This window comes from Vigna unguiculata, chromosome 10 (genome assembly GCF_004118075.2).
Source record: "Vigna unguiculata cultivar IT97K-499-35 chromosome 10, ASM411807v1, whole genome shotgun sequence".
Lineage (NCBI taxonomy): Eukaryota > Viridiplantae > Streptophyta > Magnoliopsida > Fabales > Fabaceae > Vigna > Vigna unguiculata.
The window spans coordinates 40,938,806-40,959,282 of NC_040288.1; the positions used below are offsets into that span (position 1 = coordinate 40,938,806).

General features: G+C 30.4%; 3 protein-coding genes across 3 annotated transcripts; 2 read left to right on the forward strand and 1 right to left on the reverse strand.

Annotated features, from left to right (window-relative positions):
• Positions 1-164: 164 nt before the first annotated feature.
• Positions 165-3,475, forward strand: LOC114166690 (photosynthetic NDH subunit of subcomplex B 1, chloroplastic). The gene is made up of 6 exons (XM_028051458.1): positions 165-960; positions 1,686-1,876; positions 2,025-2,282; positions 2,662-2,767; positions 2,966-3,051; positions 3,158-3,475. The coding sequence occupies exons 1-6, from the start codon at positions 370-372 to the stop codon at positions 3,321-3,323; spliced, it is 1,398 nt and encodes a 465-aa protein (XP_027907259.1). The 5' UTR covers positions 165-369; the 3' UTR covers positions 3,324-3,475.
• A 101-nt stretch (positions 3,476-3,576) lies between these two features.
• Positions 3,577-5,456, reverse strand: LOC114166693 (phosphatidyl-N-methylethanolamine N-methyltransferase). The gene is made up of 2 exons (XM_028051463.1): positions 5,077-5,456; positions 3,577-4,068 (listed from the first exon to the last, which is right to left on the reverse strand). The coding sequence occupies exons 1-2, from the start codon at positions 5,319-5,321 to the stop codon at positions 3,819-3,821; spliced, it is 495 nt and encodes a 164-aa protein (XP_027907264.1). The 5' UTR covers positions 5,322-5,456; the 3' UTR covers positions 3,577-3,818.
• A 10,955-nt stretch (positions 5,457-16,411) lies between these two features.
• Positions 16,412-18,875, forward strand: LOC114166368 (probable N-acetyltransferase HLS1). Its single transcript, XM_028051087.1, has 3 exons — positions 16,412-16,761; positions 17,012-17,142; positions 17,895-18,875. The coding sequence occupies exons 1-3, from the start codon at positions 16,537-16,539 to the stop codon at positions 18,742-18,744; spliced, it is 1,206 nt and encodes a 401-aa protein (XP_027906888.1). The 5' UTR covers positions 16,412-16,536; the 3' UTR covers positions 18,745-18,875.
• Positions 18,876-20,477: the final 1,602 nt, after the last annotated feature.

Consider the following 20,477-nt stretch of genomic DNA (forward strand, 5'->3'; position numbering starts at 1 on the left):
GACACGTAGGAAAGAGAAATTTTCGACAGTAGGACACTTTTGTCGGATTCTTAAATGTTGATTCAACTGTGCCTGCTGAGAGTGAAATGGGAGATTGGCACCCTTTGCCGCTGTTTATGTATTTTTCCCAACATTAAAACGACAACCATTGGTGTCGTCGTTTGAGAGCAGCCAGCAGCAGAAGAAGAAGATTGTTGGGGATAATATAACAATAAGGTGCACACACAGAAAAAGAAAAAGGGTATCAATAGATGATGGGACCCACTTATCCAACGCTTTTCCACACATTCGAACCAGAGCTAAACTCTGATCTATGAAGTAACTTGTAATATAGCATCACTTCAGTACGACCAAACTTTGAAAAGCTCAATGGCTGCAACTTATTATAACCTGCAAAGTCCGAAAACTTTCCCAACTCTTCTTAGGAACCTACCTTCCATTCCTTCCAGTCATGTCTCACTGTTGGGTTCATTGGACTATCCCTTCCATTGTTCCACTAGAAGAGGGTACCATGTTGAGGCCAATGCTAAGAAGAAGAATCCTTGGTTAGACCCTTTTGATGATGGGGATGACCCTGAGATGGAGACTGGTTCTTTGTTTGCAAACGGGTTGCAGGAGGAGGATCCTAGGCCCCCAGATGACCCTGACAACCCTTATGGATTTTTGAAGTTCCCTTCTGGATATGCTGTGGAGGTAGCGTCCCTTGCATTGAAAGTGAGAGGGGATGTGAGGAGATGCTGCTGTGTGATATCTGGTGGGGTTTATGAGAATCTCTTGTTTTTTCCAGCAATTCAGCTGATAAAGAACAGGTATCCTGGTGTTCAGATTGATGTTGTGGCGACCGAGAGGGGGAAGCAGACCTATGAAATGAATAAGAATGTTAGGTGGACAAATGTCTATGACCCTGATGATGATGATCCAGAGCCTGCTGAGTATGCTGATATGATTGGAATTCTGAAGGTTGGCCACAATTTATATTCTCTTAATATCTTGTGTGAATCAACAACTTTTCATGGCACTAATGATGGTTGATCCATATTGCCAAAAGTAATGATGACATGAAAACTTTCTATATGCATATGCAGATACAGAAAAAAGAAGAGACATGTATCATCTCAGGATTAGATTATGGGTGAAATGAATCTATTTGTGAATAAAATTACACGTTACTCTATCAGACAGCAGAAGCTGTGATTTACAGGTTACTGTCGCAAAATTGTGATAATTTTATGGACAAATACAGGATTCTGATTTTAAGATTGCCTTCCCTAACGTGAAGAAGCTTAAAGAGCACTCTATCTTGATTGAATTCTAACGAAATTTGCAGCTTCCTGGGGCTTGGGTTGGGTGTACATATACTGCAACCAAATCTAACAATTAATTCCTTTGCATTTGCTTGCTAATTCCTAAGAGCCTCTTCATTGCAAAAACTTAATTTCAGTTCTAAACTATTTTTTTAGTGAATCTCTTCGATGATTATCTCATGCGATTTAAAAAATTCTCTATTTTTCACTCTAGTGAGTCTCTTTTCAAGAACTCTTTTTGACATAAAAAAATGTATTTTTAATGGTTAAACAACCTTGGTCGTTCTTGCTTACATAAGAAAGAAGCTTCTGCAAAATCTCATTTCTTCCAATGGTGATTTATTTTAAAAACTAACATAAGTTGCTGCATTCTGCTCACAGAATAGGTACTATGACATGGTCTTAAACACTAGATTGGCAGGCCTAGGCCATGCAGCATTTTTGTTTATGACAACAGCCAGAGATAGAGTTAGCTACGTCTACCCAAATGTGAATGCTGCAGGAGCAGGATTACTTTTATCTGAAACATTTGTACCGGATAGTTTAAATCTCTCAGATGGAGGATATCATATGTAAGTTTATACAGTACCACACAAATACCTTGTACTTGGGTAGATTTTGATGCCCTTGGTTAAACTTATAATCTAAAATAATCTTGAACTGAATTGAAGTTTTTGGGTCATACAACTGAGAACATTTTCAATGAATATGCTGAACTAGGTATCACCAGATGGTTGAGTGGCTGGGAAGACCATTTAGAGACCTTCCAAGACAACCAGTGCCACCCCTTAGAGTGTCAATCTCAAGGAAGCTGAAGGAGGTTGTGGAGGCAAAATATGAAAAAGCTGGTGTGAAAAAAGGAAAATATGTTGTAATTCATGGGATAAAATCAGATTCACAGGCCTCTATGCAGTCTAGGGGTGATCCTGATAGCTTGCTACCCATTGAAGTATGGGCTGAAATTGCTGATGTTATAAGGTATGTAATGCGATGAAAGTTCACGTTAATTAGAAATAAGATTAATTTACACTATGAAAATGAATGTAAATTTCATTTTAGACGTCGATTTTATAAAATTGAATTAGGTTTAAAATCTAAATACTTTAACATGATGCTACCAAATGGAATTTGTGCTGAACTATAAGTATTCTCAATGTCATAAAAGAGTCTAACACTATGGAATCATCTTTTGGACTTGTGTTACTTATTGTTTCTTAATGTATAAGACTTGAGGACAATAAGTAAAGTGGTATCATTCTTAATAATGTTCAATAAGTAAGTTCTCTGGTATAATTTTTTGCTGGTTTTTTATCATTGCCTGGTATGAATGTTACTGACAATATTTTGAGTATGACAGGGATGTTACGCCACTTTTTGTCATTCCTCATGAAAAGGAAAGGGAAAATGTGCAGGAAAACTTTGATGAGGATGCTTCTATTGTCTTCATCACCACCCCTGGGCAGGTACTCAAATATCTCCTGGTTATTGTACAAGCACCAAACATATGAAAAAATAATCTAGATAGTAAAAAATGACAAAATGTAACACTCAAATAGTAAGTGGATAAATCCTGAAACAAGAATCAAGCAAGGGACAAAGCAATGAGTTTTGGAATCTTCACTCATACTAATTGTATTTCACTCTTTGGTTGTGTTCTTCAGTTGGCTGCTCTTATTAATGACTCTGCTGGAGTGATAGCTACAAACACAGCTGCTATTCAACTTGCAAGTGCACGCGAGAAACCTTGGTAATTTTGTCATTCAAATAAATTATGTTGTCTTTGTTTATTAGTTTTGAAGGAATCATGCAACATAGAATCAGATCATGTTTTGTTTGTTCCTCTTATTGTGCAGTATTGCACTATTTTGCTCTGAAGAGATGGGAAACAAGTTTGTTCCGCAGGCTGAAGAGAATAAATGCGTTATAATATCATCCAAGACAGGAAAGTTGATAGATATTGATGTTGAGGCCATAAAAACCGCGGTTCAAACATTCAATTTGGCTCCAGTTTTAGTATAGTGAAAGAGAGAAAAAGGGGAGTGTTCTGTACTTCTGGTTAAGGGATTATATTAACTGTCTTTTTTAATTAATACAGACAAATGTATATCTACATAGTTATAGTTCAGTTCGTGTTCTGAATGAGAAAACAGAAATGAAAGTGAAAGCCAAAACATTGGATTGAAAAAACAGTTGAAGACACAGAAATAAAACTATTGAAAAACAAAAAGATAAATCATTTTCTTCTTTGATCCACACACAAAAGAAAAACCCCTGATAAAAAAAGAAATCTTTGCATTCATTAAAGTTAATCACTTAACGCTATGGCTTGTTTGAATACATTTGTCAAGAGAACCAGAAAGAAGTTTGCAGTTCCTTAGAAATAGTTTGATGGGATCAGAACACACAAATAGAAATGTTCATTCCAGAGCTGTGAAAAGAAACAGCAGCATTGAAGAATTTGGAGTTTCTGGTGCTGCCAAGTCCTCAAGTTCTTTCTAACCTACTGAAATTCAATCAGAGGAGTGGCTTGGCACGTGTAGATGGATCTTCCTTTGATTCCACTTGCATCATAAACACATAACCTAAAACCCAAAGGAGAATGTATTGAAAAGGAACCCACGAGAGGCATGCAAGAAGACTCAAAATGCTGCCAACGTATTGAGGATCTTTGATGACACCAAAAGGGAACTCAGTAACCCAGGGAATGTTTTTTCCAAACCGTACACCATAGTATGTGCCAGCCTCACCCAGTAGCTGATAAACCCTGTTATTTGACAATGTTATCATTGTGCACAGACAAACTTCAAAACAATAAAGTCAAGTAACTCCACTCCCTAATTAGAAGAAAGGCACACACAAGGATAAAAAAATTAAGGCTCATGAGAATATTTGGTAATACTATAAGCTTTTCAAAATAGAAATCAAAGGCAGAACAAGCTAGAAGCATTTCATCAGAAAACATGTCATTCCTCCAACTATTTCTACATTTATTATTTCATCCAGGGAATTTGTAAACCAGTATTTCCTCTATTGGATTGACAATTTGAAAAATAAAGCCATTTATTTTAACATTTTTATTAATCAGACTCACACATAGGAGTTGTGTTATCTAGTGTCCATGATGAGACTTAGCAATGAAAACATGCCATTTGCAGTCATGATAATGCTTATCCACAGAATATGTTTAACTCTGGTTTCTGTAAAGCTACAGTCACCCCAACAGAGACATCACAACTTCATACCACAGCATAATACAAGATTTGTTAGGACTAGATTTTCCATAAGCACTTCTTGTTGGAAACATAGAATGAGTTTCTTCATAAAGTAATTTTAACTTAAAGATAAACTAATTTCAGATTTTATTCTTTTTTTTTTAAGCACACACTACAAAAATGGGAGACTGACAAAACTTTAGAAGTCTGGAATTATCACCATATGTTTGATAGGGTTCAATTCAAAAGTACTTTAACTCAAGAAAGTACAAAACTTTCTTTCTTTCCTTTGGTTTCCTGGAATTCCCAGAAGTACTTTTCCAACTTTAATCCAAAGGTGGCCTAAAACAAACTCCTTTCTCTAAAAGCCAACAGAGATCATCATCGAACTCTCCTCATACTATCAAATAAACAACCCAGTTAAAAAAAAATGCTTCATTTCAGCCCCATTAGTATAGGAAAATAAAGGAAGCAACTTGATAAACCCCAGTATAAGATCCAGAAAGTTGCAACATACCCAGAAAAAAAAAAGCCAGGAATAAGATGAAAGAGATGGAAACCTGAAGTTTAGGAATTGGCCAAAAGCGAAGAGGGGCCAAAAGTACAATGGAGGAGGCCAGTGAAATGAAGAGACAGAAAATAGAGAAACGAACTGAACGAGCTTCAAGAAATGAGCAACGTGAGCCATAACATGAGAAGGGTCTCGACCTCTACCACACAGCTCCACCCATGATTGGGGCCAATTCCAGAGACAGTAATAGAACGGAAACGGTGACAACACTCCGATAGCCGCCACTATTCCCATAACGCTGAAGATCCTCTTTTTCCGAAACTCACACAGCTTCTTCACTTCTCGTATACTGTCTTTTTCTTGCTCCTCACCAACCCTGAATAAAAACACTGTCCATGTTTTTTTTGTTGGTCCAAAATGATTATTATTTTGAAATTGATTTCTAAAAATATTAACTTAGGTGGGTGCCAAAATTTGTGTGGGTGAGAAAGAAAGACAACATTTTTATGAAAAAGAAAAGTACATGAATGATAAACTATGTATCATGATTGTGAGAATTATATTTTTGTTTAATTTTGGTTTTGGTTTTGTTGTGTGATATGTGATTTTTGTAACATTAGTTAGACATAGAGGCCCACTTAAAAATAAATGCAAACCTAATTATCTGATTGAAAAAAAAAATAATATAGAGAATCTTAATCAAACAGTTTAAGAAATTATAAGATAATTTAACTTTCTCTTATGAAAAAAAACCTATCTTTAAAATTAGCATAATGAAATTATTCATGACAAATACTCATAAATATATTTTAAAGTGTATAATAAAATTTGATTCATGAGAAATACTGAAATATATTTTTAGTCTATAAAAGAAAAGTTTGATTACATAACTTTCTTCATTCCATCAAATTTATCATTAGTTTTTTTCGTCTTTTAACTTTGTTCATTTCATTAAATTTATCATCAAATTCGATTAAATTAAATTACAACAATTTCTTGCAAGTTTGATTCACGCTTGTTGCTTCATTATATGCAATTTGGTTTTATAAATTACATTTCAAGAACACCATGTAAACTAAAATAATTCCCCAACTCGTTCTTCCACTGTTTGAATAAATAAATATTTGATGATCTTTATTTTGTTAATGTGAACCATATAAAAAAAAAATAGAGAAATGACTATATAGCATTTATTGTATGCCAAACCATTATTGTTTAACAAAATTAACGTACTAGTATAACTAAGGGTTTTAATAAAGGAAAATGATAGTTTTAAAAAATATTGACATTGACAAACTATTTTATTATTTTATTTAGATTAAAAATAAAAAAATTAATATATTTAATACTATTAACGGAAATTTTGTCAAATTTATAAAAAAGTAAATTTTGTCAAAAAATTATTTCCATTGAATATAGGGTCCACAAAGTATGAGAGGAATTGTGTTTATAGATACACTTTCCAAATCTGTAATTTTTTGGTGTGCAAAAAGTCACTCGTGGGTTAAAACTTAATTGGTCTTGGATTGTAAGTTAAATTTAAAAATGAGTCAACAAATTTTTTTTCCCAAATACACATATATTTGGTTTAGAAGAGTTGGGATGTGGTGTGTTATTGGTCTGCAAAGGCTAAGTTCTAACAAGTATGGAAGGGAGTTGTGTTTCTAGTTGCACTTTTCAAATATATTATTTTATTTTTATGCAAGAAGTTGTTCGTGGGTTACCACTTAATTAGTCTTTGGTTGCAAGTTAAATCTAAAAATGTGTCAGGAAAGTTTTTCCACAAATGCATTTATAATTGGACAGGTTATCTTTGAAACGTCAAGGTTATAGGTTGCACAGTTCTATGGGAAGAAAGGTTGTCAACAAAAGGTTAGGGGAAAGCAAAATCAAACCTCCTCAAACGCGCATAATGGGTTGAAGCCTTTATGGGTACATAGGAATGGGGTTGAGGTTCGAGAATCACAGCTTCTTAGACGAACAAGGGGTTGCAATAAGATTGCTTCTAGTAGAAAACCTTGGTGGCTGCATAGGATTGGGTTCGAAAATGAGAGCTTCCATGTCGAGATTGGAGAATTTTCAGTCCACGAATGGAAAATTGAAGGGTTCGACCATGGGAAATTTTCACAGCACAAGAGAACATAGGTTTTGTTTTTACAAGATGAGGTAAGAGAATGAGAATTTTCTTAACGTGCATCTACCGTTTTTACATTTTCTTTGTCCGCATGTACCACTTAAAATTAAATTCAAAATAAAAATAAAAATGCAAAAACTAATACTACGTTAGGTGGTAAAAAAAGGAATAAAATAATATTATCATTTAATCATTTTCTTAAATTTTATTGATGTGTGAATCGAGTTGTTTGCACCATTATCTCAAATGTCAAGATGTGCAAGTATTCTATTAATAAATTTAAATATTTGAAATTCAATCAATCTCGATTTTTTTTCCTTTTTTCTTGTTAAATAACATGTATGTTTTATACCATAAAAAATAAAACTTTTTCCTTCTCGATTTTTATAGATACTTTTATTAATCAGTAATTATAATGACAATAATTTTAAATTTTTTTATATAAATTCGAAATTTCTTTTTATAATTAAAATCGATCTGATTTAAATAGATATAGACATAGTATAATCGATCCGATTTAGATATATATAGACATAGTATGGAAGAGACTAGTTTTGATAGATTAAAAAAACTTATATACATTGCATTAGATAAAAATATAATTTTGTTAATGTTTTTGTCGAATTTATACGTTTTCATTAATGTATATATTATTGAATTTAATTCAATGTTATATATATATATATATATATATATATATATATATATATATATATATATATATATATATATATATATATATATATATATATATATATATATATATAAACACATCAACTGATATTAAACTAATAATGATTCATACAAGCTAAATCTTCTGATTCAGGTCTTGGCCAAAGAAAAACAAATTCAATCATAAGTTTTTGATATTCAACCAAAGAAATTGTATGTTTCTTGTAAATACATTAGATCAAATTGACTTATCAGATAAATTAAATATAAAATTCCAAAAAATCATTTTCTGTTCAAAACCATTCTAAAGAATAAAACAATTGTGAAAAAATAGGTAACATCAACGTTTCTACCTTATTTTTCTGAACATTGTAATTTTTTATTTTATTTAAAATAGGTAGCATTAATGTTGCTACCTTTTTTCACATTATAATCTTTATTTATTTTATTTTTTTCCAAAGTCACGTAGAGGTTATGAGGAGAAAAGTTTAAGTCAAACAACTTGAGAATGGGTGCTTTTTAAGAGTAAACAACTTTTAAAATGAAAGATGAAATGAAACAAAAAAATTGTGATCGTCCTTACCTAACCTTGATCACGAAGAAACAACCTTTGCAATGTATAAATGTATAAAGACACGGTCGTCAAGATTAAGTAGCACCCCCAACCCAATATTTGGCCTCATATATCTTTATTCATATACTTATTTTTATAATTATTTAAGACATATATTTATATATGTATAATAGAATAATAAACATGTTTTTAAATTTTCTAATTTCAAATTATGACATCTAAAATTAGAGCTTAAATTGGACTTTTATCATTTTATAAAAAGAAATTAGATAAATAGTTTGGTTAATAATTAATATAAGTATCACATAATACAAAAAAATTATAGTCTTAATAATTATTTTTACTTTAACATCCATTTCAATTCCAGAGAAAAAACAAAACAATGAAGAAAAGAAGATGAGAAGAGTGGATATTGATTTCATTGTGTAATAAATATAACCATACATTTTAAAAAATAAAAGTTTTGAGTAACAGAAATTGAGTAATATTATTTAGGTGTTATTTTGTTTATGTTAGGAATTAATGTATATGTTTACTCGAGTTTAAGCATCAAAATATCAACAACATGTATTTTAGTGATTGTTATCAATTCACTAATTTTGAAGATTAAATTAATCGGTTATTTCAGGGAAAAGAAATTTATGACAGCTTAAATTCTTAAATTGAACTTTCATTATTTTATATAAAGAAATTAGATAAATAGTTTGGTTAATAATTAATATAAGTATTAACGTAATACAAAAAATTATAGTCTTAATAATGGTTTTTACTTTAACAAATATATGTAGCAATCTTAATAATTAACAGAATTCAAATAAAATGATTAAAAATAAAACACTTACACTAAAACTATAATTTATGTTTTGTTATAATATATTAATACTTGTTGCAATGAATAAAATTTATTATTTTATAATAATATCATACATTTTACACATAAATACAATATAATTACTCTAAACTAATTAAGTAAAAAAAATAGTTTAATAATCTCTTTATCATTTATATGTTAAAGTTAAAAGAAGATTACAGCTACCTCTATTATACCGAAATAAAAATAATTAGAAATACACCTTCGCGGAAAATCTAACAATTGTTTGACCATTCTATAAGAAAAACTATTTTCAATAACATTAATATGGAGAAGACAATAATACCAACATATATGTGTCTATGACTAAAATGCATTACACTTTTTTTCTTAAAACATGGATTTGATCTATCATATTTCCATAAATAAGTATAGAATCTCATGATATTCTTTTTCTTATTACTATCATTTTTAATTTTTAAATATATGTAAAGAAACGGTATAAATAATTTTCTTTTTTTTACAATGGAGTAAATAATATGATATTTCTTGTAACAACTTATCAATTTTTTTTTCAAGTTGTTCTTATTATTGTAATAAAAATATTTTATAGACATTGTACATTAGTTAAATATTGAACTAATGATACAGATATTGGTATTTATTAGTATACTATGACATGAATATTTTTTTTTAAGAACAATGATACTATGACTCTTATTTTTTTATCAACTTTTATCTTTTTGATATGGTTTAATATGAATTATTGATTAATGTATCATTATATTTTTTTTTTAAATAATCAATTATTCATACTAAATTACGTCAAAAAGTAAACGATGAAAGTAAAAAAATGAGAATTTTAATATAATTTTTTTATTTTAATTACTTTATTACAAAGAAATTATTACATACATGAGTAATGATTTAGCACTTTGTTTTGTACATTAATTATTTTTTAGGTCTAGGACCACCTTTGCTACTGCTACGTTTGTGATGCCATGCGCGGCAATAAAAGTGATAAGAACGTAAGCAAATAGTAATAATGTGACTAAAACAAAGGAAATAAATATATCTTATTTTGGAATGTGGCTTTCGAGAATCAATGGCTTTCGGCAACCATATTTGTGTTTATGATTAATGCAGATTTGCATCACTCAAATTATTAAGTCCTCAAAAGAAGGCCATAAAGATGGGGCACTTTAATTCAACCAAGACTAAACAAATCATTTTTTTTTTTTTAAACTTGCATGCATTTTTTAGAATCCTAACCTAATGGATTATATTCAAAGTTTCATGGATTTCATCTCATTAATATATTCTCACTCTAAGGTGGTAAATGAACTAGATCAAAATATAAATTAAAGAAAAAAATTATTCAACACCATTTGACAATTATTTAACAAATTTTATAAAAATAAAATAATCTTAAAAAAGATAACTTTTTATATTTAAAAAAGGTAAATAAATATGAAAAAATATCAAATGATAGTAAAAAAAATATAATATCAAAATATTGGTGTTTAGGGTTTAGAGTTGTTTTTAGAATTTATGACTTGATTTTAGCTTGTTCACTTAATATAAGATTTTTCCTAAGATATGCTTTAGGATTTGTTTTTTTCTAGATATTATTAAAAAAGACCAAAGATCACGATAGCAAGAGGGTCGAAATTAAAAACTAAGATTGAATATGATTTTGGTTATTGTATTTGTGGTGAAACTCGGTTTTAGTCTCTTCATTTCAATATTTAATTAATTAATCCTCAATATTTTTAAAATATATATGAATTTAGTTTTTTTAATAAGTAATCGGTAATAAATATTACGTTAAAGTATACATACAAATTGAAAACACTTATTTCAAAAATTAGTTGAAGGATTAAATTGATGAATTTAAAAGTATAAGAAAAAAAAATCAAAACTAAAATTTAACTGCACAATTCCCATCACAAGTTTAGCCTATGTAAAATCGACACCACATCACCCTTTTTAGGAGCTTACTTTGTTCTATATTTGTACTATTTGACTTCTTTAATTATGTTATAATGAGTATATAGTAAAATAAGAATGATAATATATGCTGAGAATAATTGCACAATAGATAAATATAATAATACATTCACAAATAAAAATAAAACACACAATAAAATAAAAACATATAATAAATTTAATATGGTTTGATATTTCAATATATATATATATATATATATATATATATATATCACAAATACTTTAGTAATTGTCTTTTAAATTTACTTACATTTGTCCCCAACAAACAGCACATAAATCTATGCAAAATAAAAGACTCCATAAGCTATAGTCACGATAATAACTAGGAGAGCTTCTTGATGCAAGCAATTGATTCAACCATAGTCATTTTAATTTATTTTCATTTTTTCAAGCTGTGTGGATTAATCTATTCAGCAAATTCCATTTATTTAAATACACTTGTTGATTTTAATTATTAATAGAAAGACTAAATTACTAATTAAATATAAATTATTATATTGATATTACAAGGAACCGGAAAAGAAAATATAAATTTTGAGAAATAAATAATATGGATTAATATTTCAGAAAAATACTAAATAACGAACTAGAGTTTACAAAATGCACTTCTCTTTATAAACAAACTCGTTTAATTTTAATAGATAATGATATTATAATTTTCATTTTTTTACTTTTATCATTTATTTTTTGGTTGACATGACTTAGTACGGGTCATGGATTAATATATCACTGTATTTTTTTTGAAAGAATCAATGGTCTACGTTAAACCACGTCAGAAAGTAAAAAATGAGAGTGTAGTATAATTTTCTCAATTTTAAAGACTTTATATAAAAATATTAAGAACCATAATCAAGTACTTTAAATTAAAAGAATATATTTATTATTCCATAATTAACTCATGACTCATATAAAAGCAGTGTGACATTCTTAATTGTTTATATGCATTAGGACGAGAAGGCCAATGATAAGAGGCCACGTAACCTGGATGATAATAAAATATCATCATATATTTATATGAATATGAATATTATAACTTAAGGTATTTGCTTTAGTTAACATTTTTTTATATGGTTAGTATTGTCGGTATGCATCCCTACACAAATTTACCTAAGTGTACCTCTTCTTCTAATTCTCACACTTTCAATATTAAACTTGCTTTTTGACTAATGGGGGAATATTTTTATATGTATGGTTAGTATAATGATTAGGGATAAACCCTATTTAATTTTTATTTTATATTTTCCCTACTTTTTAGGTGAAGGACCACCTTGTTCATGTGATGCCAAACGCCACAACTTAAAGGAAGCTAAGCATTAATTGTTTAAACACAATGTAAATAATTTCATGTGTTTTACTAATTAATGTGAACATAGAAACTAGATGCATGCCTATCTCTAATTTGGAATGTTACTTTATGTAGTGCCTCATTCTTTGAACATGCACACCTCTTATGTGTCCTTTGTTTTGTTATGGAAGATTTGATTCACTCATCATAGCCTCTTTAACTCACCCACACCTATTCTTATTAGGCTAATCGGAACAACTTCTCTTGTGGATTTGATCTTGTTTTTTCTTCTTCAGCAATTTGAATTGTTTGTGGTGAGAAAATTTCCACTTTTCAACAAGTGGATTATAAATTTAGCTTTATTTCATAATTCCAGATGGTTCGATAGCCGATGAAATACACAACTGATTTATAAAGTAAAATTTGTACCTACTTATTTACTTTGAATTGATTTTATTTTTAGTTGATGTAAGACTTTTTCAAGAAATATTCAATCTTTCGAGAAGTTCTAATACTGATCGGGTTGTCAGATCTTTTGAGACAAGACAAATAAAACATGGGTCTGGTTTTTACGAAAAATTAACACTATTTTCAATCTAAAACTTTATACCAATAAATTTATGAATTTTTCTTGTTTAACTTTCTTATTTGTATTCTATGCGAGATTTCGAGAGTCTAATATATCGAAGAAAAACTAATCAACACATAAACCATGAAATTTAATAATGTAAAGTTGGTTTTCTTTTTTGTAAGGAATTTGCATAAATTCCTCTGCAGCCGCGCCCACTTAGGCATTACTGATGTTAATTTTTGTTGAATCTTATATTCAGCAAAGATTGGTGAGTGCCAAAATTATTGCAATTTCTAAACTTAATTTACTCAAAGAACGAACACGAGAATATAGTCAATATAATTATGCAGGTCATTGATCTCAGAAAATAGAAACGAATAGAACGTATTTGATGTTGTAATCAATTACGCATTGTTACGGTGAGTCACAGACAAATCAAAATTAATCAAACCTGTGACTGTGTGAAACTGGTTTCAACGGATCAAGATTTTCCTGCAGTTATTTTTTCCACTGCGTGAATCTCAATCATTAATCAATTTTTAATTAAGCAAAATACTGATAGAAGAATATAATTTATTTTCTCGACTACAATATATTCGTATCTGGTAGTAACAGAGGTGCAACGATTACACAGAAGATTTTTTAAGGTTTTTCTAGAAATCTAGTTTCGTACTTTCATATTGTTTCCTTAAACTTTACAAAGTTATTATTTATTTAAAATTTGAATACAAGTACGACAAGTTTTGTATGCTAATCTTAATTAATGCTTTCACATTTCACTGAGGTTTTGTTTTTAATATTTATTTTTCTAATAAAAGACAGTTTAGGCAAAAAAAACATCTTTTAAATGTGATTATTAAAATTAAATACTTAATTAAATTTCGTAATTAACATGATTTATAATTTTGTTTATAGTCAAGACCGGATGGAATACTTTTATATTATTGAAAGTATATATTGAATAATGATGTTATTTTGTCTCTATTTTCACTAAAAAAAAATGCAAAACCAGTTATTTTTGGAAGATTTATTAAGAATAAATAGATAATATATAAAATACAATTTGTAATTGAAAAATGTTTAAATATCTATTTAACTATATTTTATTTCTTGAGAAATTTGTTTTTTTAGAATCTTGTATAACTTTAACCAATTTGTCTGAAGAGAAAATATGTCTTCTTGGAATAATCATTTATTCTAAGAATGAAGCTAAAATTATACCTAAAGTAGAAAATTTTTCATGCTCAAACCCCTTTTGTATATATGGTTTGCTTTCAATTTGATAAAAAAGTAAACTTTGCGTGTTCATACAAATTCGATCATATTCACCACTTTACTAAAATCATTTCATGAAAAGAATAAGAATAAAATTGATTCGATTGAGACTCTTGTTTTTTTTTTTTCTTTTGACAGAATTGTTGGAAAACATATTTTCAAGAAAAATTAGTATCAAAGATATGGCAGGCAGGTCATATGCAACATTAATGGCGTCACATCAGTTTTTCTATGTTTTCTAGGCATCAAATTTCTGCAACCATGGCCTCAAAACTTGAACATACGTGTAGCTTTGATAATAAGGTGTTTGTTTTTTTCAGATTAAGACTCTGATGTTAACCTTTGGAGAGAAAATTGAAGAAAACTAAAAGTGTGAAGAAGAATGAAACATAATGGTCTGAAAAGTTGGACAGAGAAAAGAGACCATTTACCAAACCCTTCATTATGAATTACCAAAGTTACAAACAGTGATGATTGAGGATTTTGTTGGTATAAGGACAGAGAACACAACTTCCTCATGTCAAAGTATATGCTTTGGATAGATTATTAATATGGCAAATCAGAATTTGCAACTCTATCTTGACCAGCTTCTCATTTTGGTGATAGTGCATTGATCATGCAAGTCCAATCAGAACCTTGGTATATGCATAGCTTTCTTCTGTATTCAGAGCACTCTGTTTTTGATGTTGAGAGAGTTCTTTTTAGCTTTTGTACCATTTGCATGTATCATTTGGAGCAAGTGGTTCCAGTGATAGGACTCAAAGTGTCGAAAATTTTAGATTAAATTTTGCATTCCTTAACAAGTAAGTTGCAGTACAATTGGACCACAGTGTAGCAGTTATGAATGAGAAAACTTCATCCAAATTTAGAAACAAGACACATCAGCTAATAAGATATGGGCTTGGCTTGGGGTGAATGAAGCTTCTAGGGACGTGCGTAGCCATTGAAAGAGTTGTTTGTTTGTTCTCTCTCACAACACTTGGCACCATTCTTTTAGAACATAAACAAACAAAGGAATGGTACGGTTTCAATTGAAAAAAGAGCTCAATATGTGCATATGATGATGGTGATCAAAACCCCACTTTTAAGCCGCACAGTAGCATCCCACATGTTCACCAAAAACGTGGTGAAAGGCATGCTTTCTATGCCACCTCCCCCAATAATTGGTGAAAGGAAAGTAATAAGATAAGGCCTTTTTTTGTGTATGCTTCAGGCTTCTAGTTTTCAAACACCTGGGCGAATCTTGCACAACATTTGCCATCATGATTCTAAAGACACACTCAATGACCCACCACACCACTCTTCTTTCATTCAATATCAATAACAATAACAAGACAGAACTAACCACAGAGGACACAGATGGTAACCCTGTACTCAGTTAAATCACACTTTCTCATCTAAAAACACATACTTTGATATCATTCCAAAACAAACCTTGAGTGGAGCCTTTTTCTTTGGATAGGGATAAGTCATGACATAACTACTCTTGTATTAGGAACCAGGGACAATTATTCAATAGTTAGGACACTACATTTGACTGCAGATAAACTTTACCTTAAACTGCTATTGCTGTCATTGTTGTTATTGTTGTTATTGCTATCATTATTAGGACATCATTATCCTCATATGGGTGTATGTATCACATTGTGAATGCGAAGACTGGTTAGTGCACCTATCATTGTTAGTTCTCTCTCCCTTGTGCACATTTAATGTGAATGCTGAATAAATTTGAAAGTTCAACCCTCTGCATAGTGATCGAAAATAATATGTGGTTTATTATCTCTCACAAAAAGTGTACAGGCGCACCAGAGCATATTTAATTTCAATATGTACATGATGTATTGGATCACGCACTACAAACAAAAGAAGATATGAACATGATGTAATATTATAGAATTATGGAATTATGGAATAGAAATAACAGAATACAAGTTTAGATTTTTTTTCCATGCTTTTCTTTTCATTTTTGCCAAAAGAACAAGGTCCACTAAACTTTGGGGAGGTGCCACGTATGCATATTCTTGGGGCTTCTAAGATGTATATATGCACATACAGATAGAGAGATGAGCATCGAAAGCTGATAGAAGCTAGCACAAGTGAGAAGAAGCAAGGGATAATCATTGATCTTCTTTCTCTTTTGCTTGCTACTGATTGTTCTAATCATCTATATCTATACCATGTCTCTAAAGATAGCAGCAGAAATTTATCCAAAATCACCATCAGAGACAGTGATGGAGCCATTGCTTGTGGTAAACGAATATGATGAAGATAGACATAAGGTGGCAGTAGAGAAACTTGAGAGGCTTTGTGAAGTTGGGCAGAGTGGAAAGCCATCTCTTGTCACTGACCTCATGGGAGACCCCATATGCCGAATCCGTCACTTTCAATTGCATGTCATGCTCGTAAGTAACCAGCTACAAATCTAGTTAAAAATCTCATTGCTTTTCAGTTTTTTCAGTTTTACACTGTCTTCAACTTTAATTTTAGCACAAAAAATATGAGAGTTTGGAATAATATCAGTTTCACACTTTGAAATTGTGTGATAATCAGCATGCATTCCTTTAAAACTGAAGTGGGATTTATAGTTTTCAGATAGATCTGTTGCTGGTTTTGAGAAAGGCTAATGAATGTTGCATTTGGTCAAAATAACAGGTTGCAGAATATGGAGAAGAAGGAGAAGTTGTTGGGGTGATAAGGGGGTGTGTGAAAACAGTGACAAGAGGGAATTCGGTTTATGTAAAACTGGCCTATATTTTGGGGCTCAGAGTCTCCCCTCGGCACAGGTTCTATTCCACTCTGCTCATGTTATTGGTTTGCTTGCTTCAATCTCTTTCTGCACACTGCACATTAAAGTCATCAAAAGAGTGAGTACTTTTGATGTTAATGTGCATGTGTTTGTTTCAGATAAATAAAATACCAGAAGGAGGAGTCATAATCAGTTTTCCTCCAACTTGTAAAAGCAAAAGTCAGTTATGAAACTGGTTTTGCTTCTGTTCTGTTTGCCATTGGTTCTAATCCCTTTCTCTTCAGCTAGTTGTGTGCTTTCTTGGTTCTAATCTCATTCGGGCCTTATAAAATAAGGGAAACTAAAAAATCAGAAAAAAAAAAGAAGGGGTGGAGGATTAGATTCTAAGATAAAGAGAAGGCAATGTTCCTCGTATCATGGAAAGGTGAAAAAAGTATGGTTAAGCTAGCCTGTCATTGACACATGTATGATGTATCCACTAAGACTACTTTAATAAGAAACTGCAATTGGATATGATGTCTTATTCTTATATTCAACCATCTCACTGAATTTCGTACAAAGTTCTTCATCCAGACACCAAGGTCCACACAAACCTTACTTTTCCATTCAGTTCAAATATTCCTCATGATCCACCCTCATTTTAATTTCCGTTTCATCATCACTTTTAATTGCATATCTATTTCTAGATAAAAACACACCGAGACCAAAAAGCAGTAGGTATAAATGTTCTGATGCTTGATGAGGCAACAAAATAAGTAAAACTCAAAAGACTTATCTTGGCATATGCAGGAGATTTGGCATTGGCACAAAACTAGTTCAACATTTAGAAGAGTGGTGCAAGCAAAAAGGGGCCAAGTATGCATATATGGCAACTGATTGTACCAACGAGCCTTCGGTGAATCTGTTCACAAAAAAATGTGGCTACTCAAAGTTCAGGACTCTAACCATTCTGGTGCAACCTGTGCATGCTCACTACAAACCAATCAGCTCCAATGTTGCTGTGCTTCGTCTTCCACCACGCCTTGCAGGCTCCATGTATGACAAAATGTTTGCAAATTCAGAATTTTACCCAAAAGACAAAGACTCGATCTTGTGCAACAAGCTGAATCTGGGGACCTTCATGGCCATCCCCAAGAAGCACTTGTCAAAGTGTGATCCAAAAAGGGGCATTCTCCCTCCAAGCTACGCCATATTGAGCGTGTGGAACACCAAAGATGTGTTTAAGTTGCAGGTGAAGGGTGTGTCACCATTGGCACATGCGTGCTGCGTAGGTACGAGGTTGTTGGATGAATGGATGCCATGGCTAAGGCTACCTTCGTTCCCAGATGTTTTTAGGCCATTTGGGGTTTATTTTGTGTATGGATTGCACATGGAGGGAAAGTGTGGTGCTCAACTGATGAAGTGTTTGTGTGCATTTGTGCATAACATGGGAAGAGATGGTGGTGGTTGTGGGGCCATTGTGGCTGAACTGGGCCAAAGGGACCCGGTGAGAGACGCAGTCCCACATTGGAGAAAGTTCTCATGGGCAGAGGACATGTGGTGCATTAAGAATCTTCACAAGGCTTCTTCTCAAAATTCTGATTGGTTCACTTCTAGATCCTCTTCACCAGTGATATTTGTTGATCCTAGAGACTTTTGACTTTGTTTATAGAGGAACAAGATGAAAATGTTGCTAATGCTTTTTCTTCTGCCACTGTAAGCTGTAAATTAAGTAACTATTTCCTTAACTGTGGATGATGTATATGTCTCCGATCAATCTCTGCATCTTAATCTGCTTGAAAATTGGAAGGATTCACTATAATTCACCCTAAAGAATAATTGTTATTGCAGTAATATATCTCTTATTACATACACAAGGAAAATATACTTTAACCTTTTGCAAACAGCTAAATTATGGTTGTGTTTTTCAGACACACTACTCTTGAGAAATTTCTAAGAAAACATTCAGGGAATGTTAATTATTAATTATTAATGATACAAAAGTTGAACGTACAAGACACATGATAGTATCTTCAAGACAAAATTTGAAGGATTAATGGTGTTTTTATTCTTTTGAATACGAAATTAAAATTTATTTTCATGTTCAAATTGAATATAATTATTTTAATTCAATAATGTCAATTTTTTTTTTAAAAATTGAATAATGTTTAAAATATCTTAACATGCCAAGTAATGTAAATAACTTAATTATCATTTAACATAAAAACTTCACCAGATTAGAAAAAATAAATATATTTATTCATTCTGAAGTTTATAATAACTTAAAATATGAACAAAATTAAAATATGAATAAAAGAAAAACAATTTTGTATATGAATTTAGAAATTAAAAATATATTTTATCTAAATTTTTAAACTAAACATTTATAATTTTTTTAAAATTTAAGATTTGGAACATTAACTTCTACAATTTATATTTTTATACATATCATTCAGTTTTTTCATTATTTAATTTTTAACTCATACTTAAATTTTTAATAAGAACAAATTACATCTAAGTGGTTATGACTTTCCTAATTTTTTTTAAAAAAAATTTAAAATTAGTATATATATATATATATATATATATATCGTATTGGTGAAGATTAAAATAGGTACACTTTTTTTTTATAAAATATAATATTTAGTGTTGATAAATAATATAACATAAAATTAAATACAATCAAAAATAAATAAATTTAATGAGATATTTGTTATGTTCTCTTTTTTTTCACATATTCTCTTACTCACATGTCTTCTTTCATTTATGAAGAAAATTAGGAAGTTAGACATAAATTTTGTATTTCACAAATTCTCTTCCTCACATATATTTTTTTTTATATAAAGAAAAATAAGAAGTTAGACACAAACTCATATTATTTATTCTTATTTATCATATATATTTTTCGTTACTATCTTTGGTATACTACTAAAATATTAGTTTAATAAATAGTATTTTTTTATCTCATGAATTTTTTTTATATTAATTATTTTGTGAATATAAGAAAGAAAAAAAAAATTCTATAATAACTTTTTAATTATAACTTGATTATGATATATTTTTCTTTCAAATAATTACGTGACTCAATTTTTTATTAAATTTTGATAAATTATTTTTATTTTTAAACTTCCTTTTTAGATAGTTATATTGATAAATAATAAAAAAAATATTTGTTTTTTTAAATGATAAGATGAAAATATTATATGTACCTGATCGATACTATTTCGGTGTGGAACCAGACGATCTCAAGAACCCTCTGTGTCGAACCTCCTCCTGTTCCTTCCTAGAGTCTTCCTGGATCTCCCTGCCGTCTGCACTCCGAGGATGGGGGTACCTGCAGGCACTCCGACGCTCAAGTCAGAAAGTGATTGATATGAGGTGTAATTGGTTAGT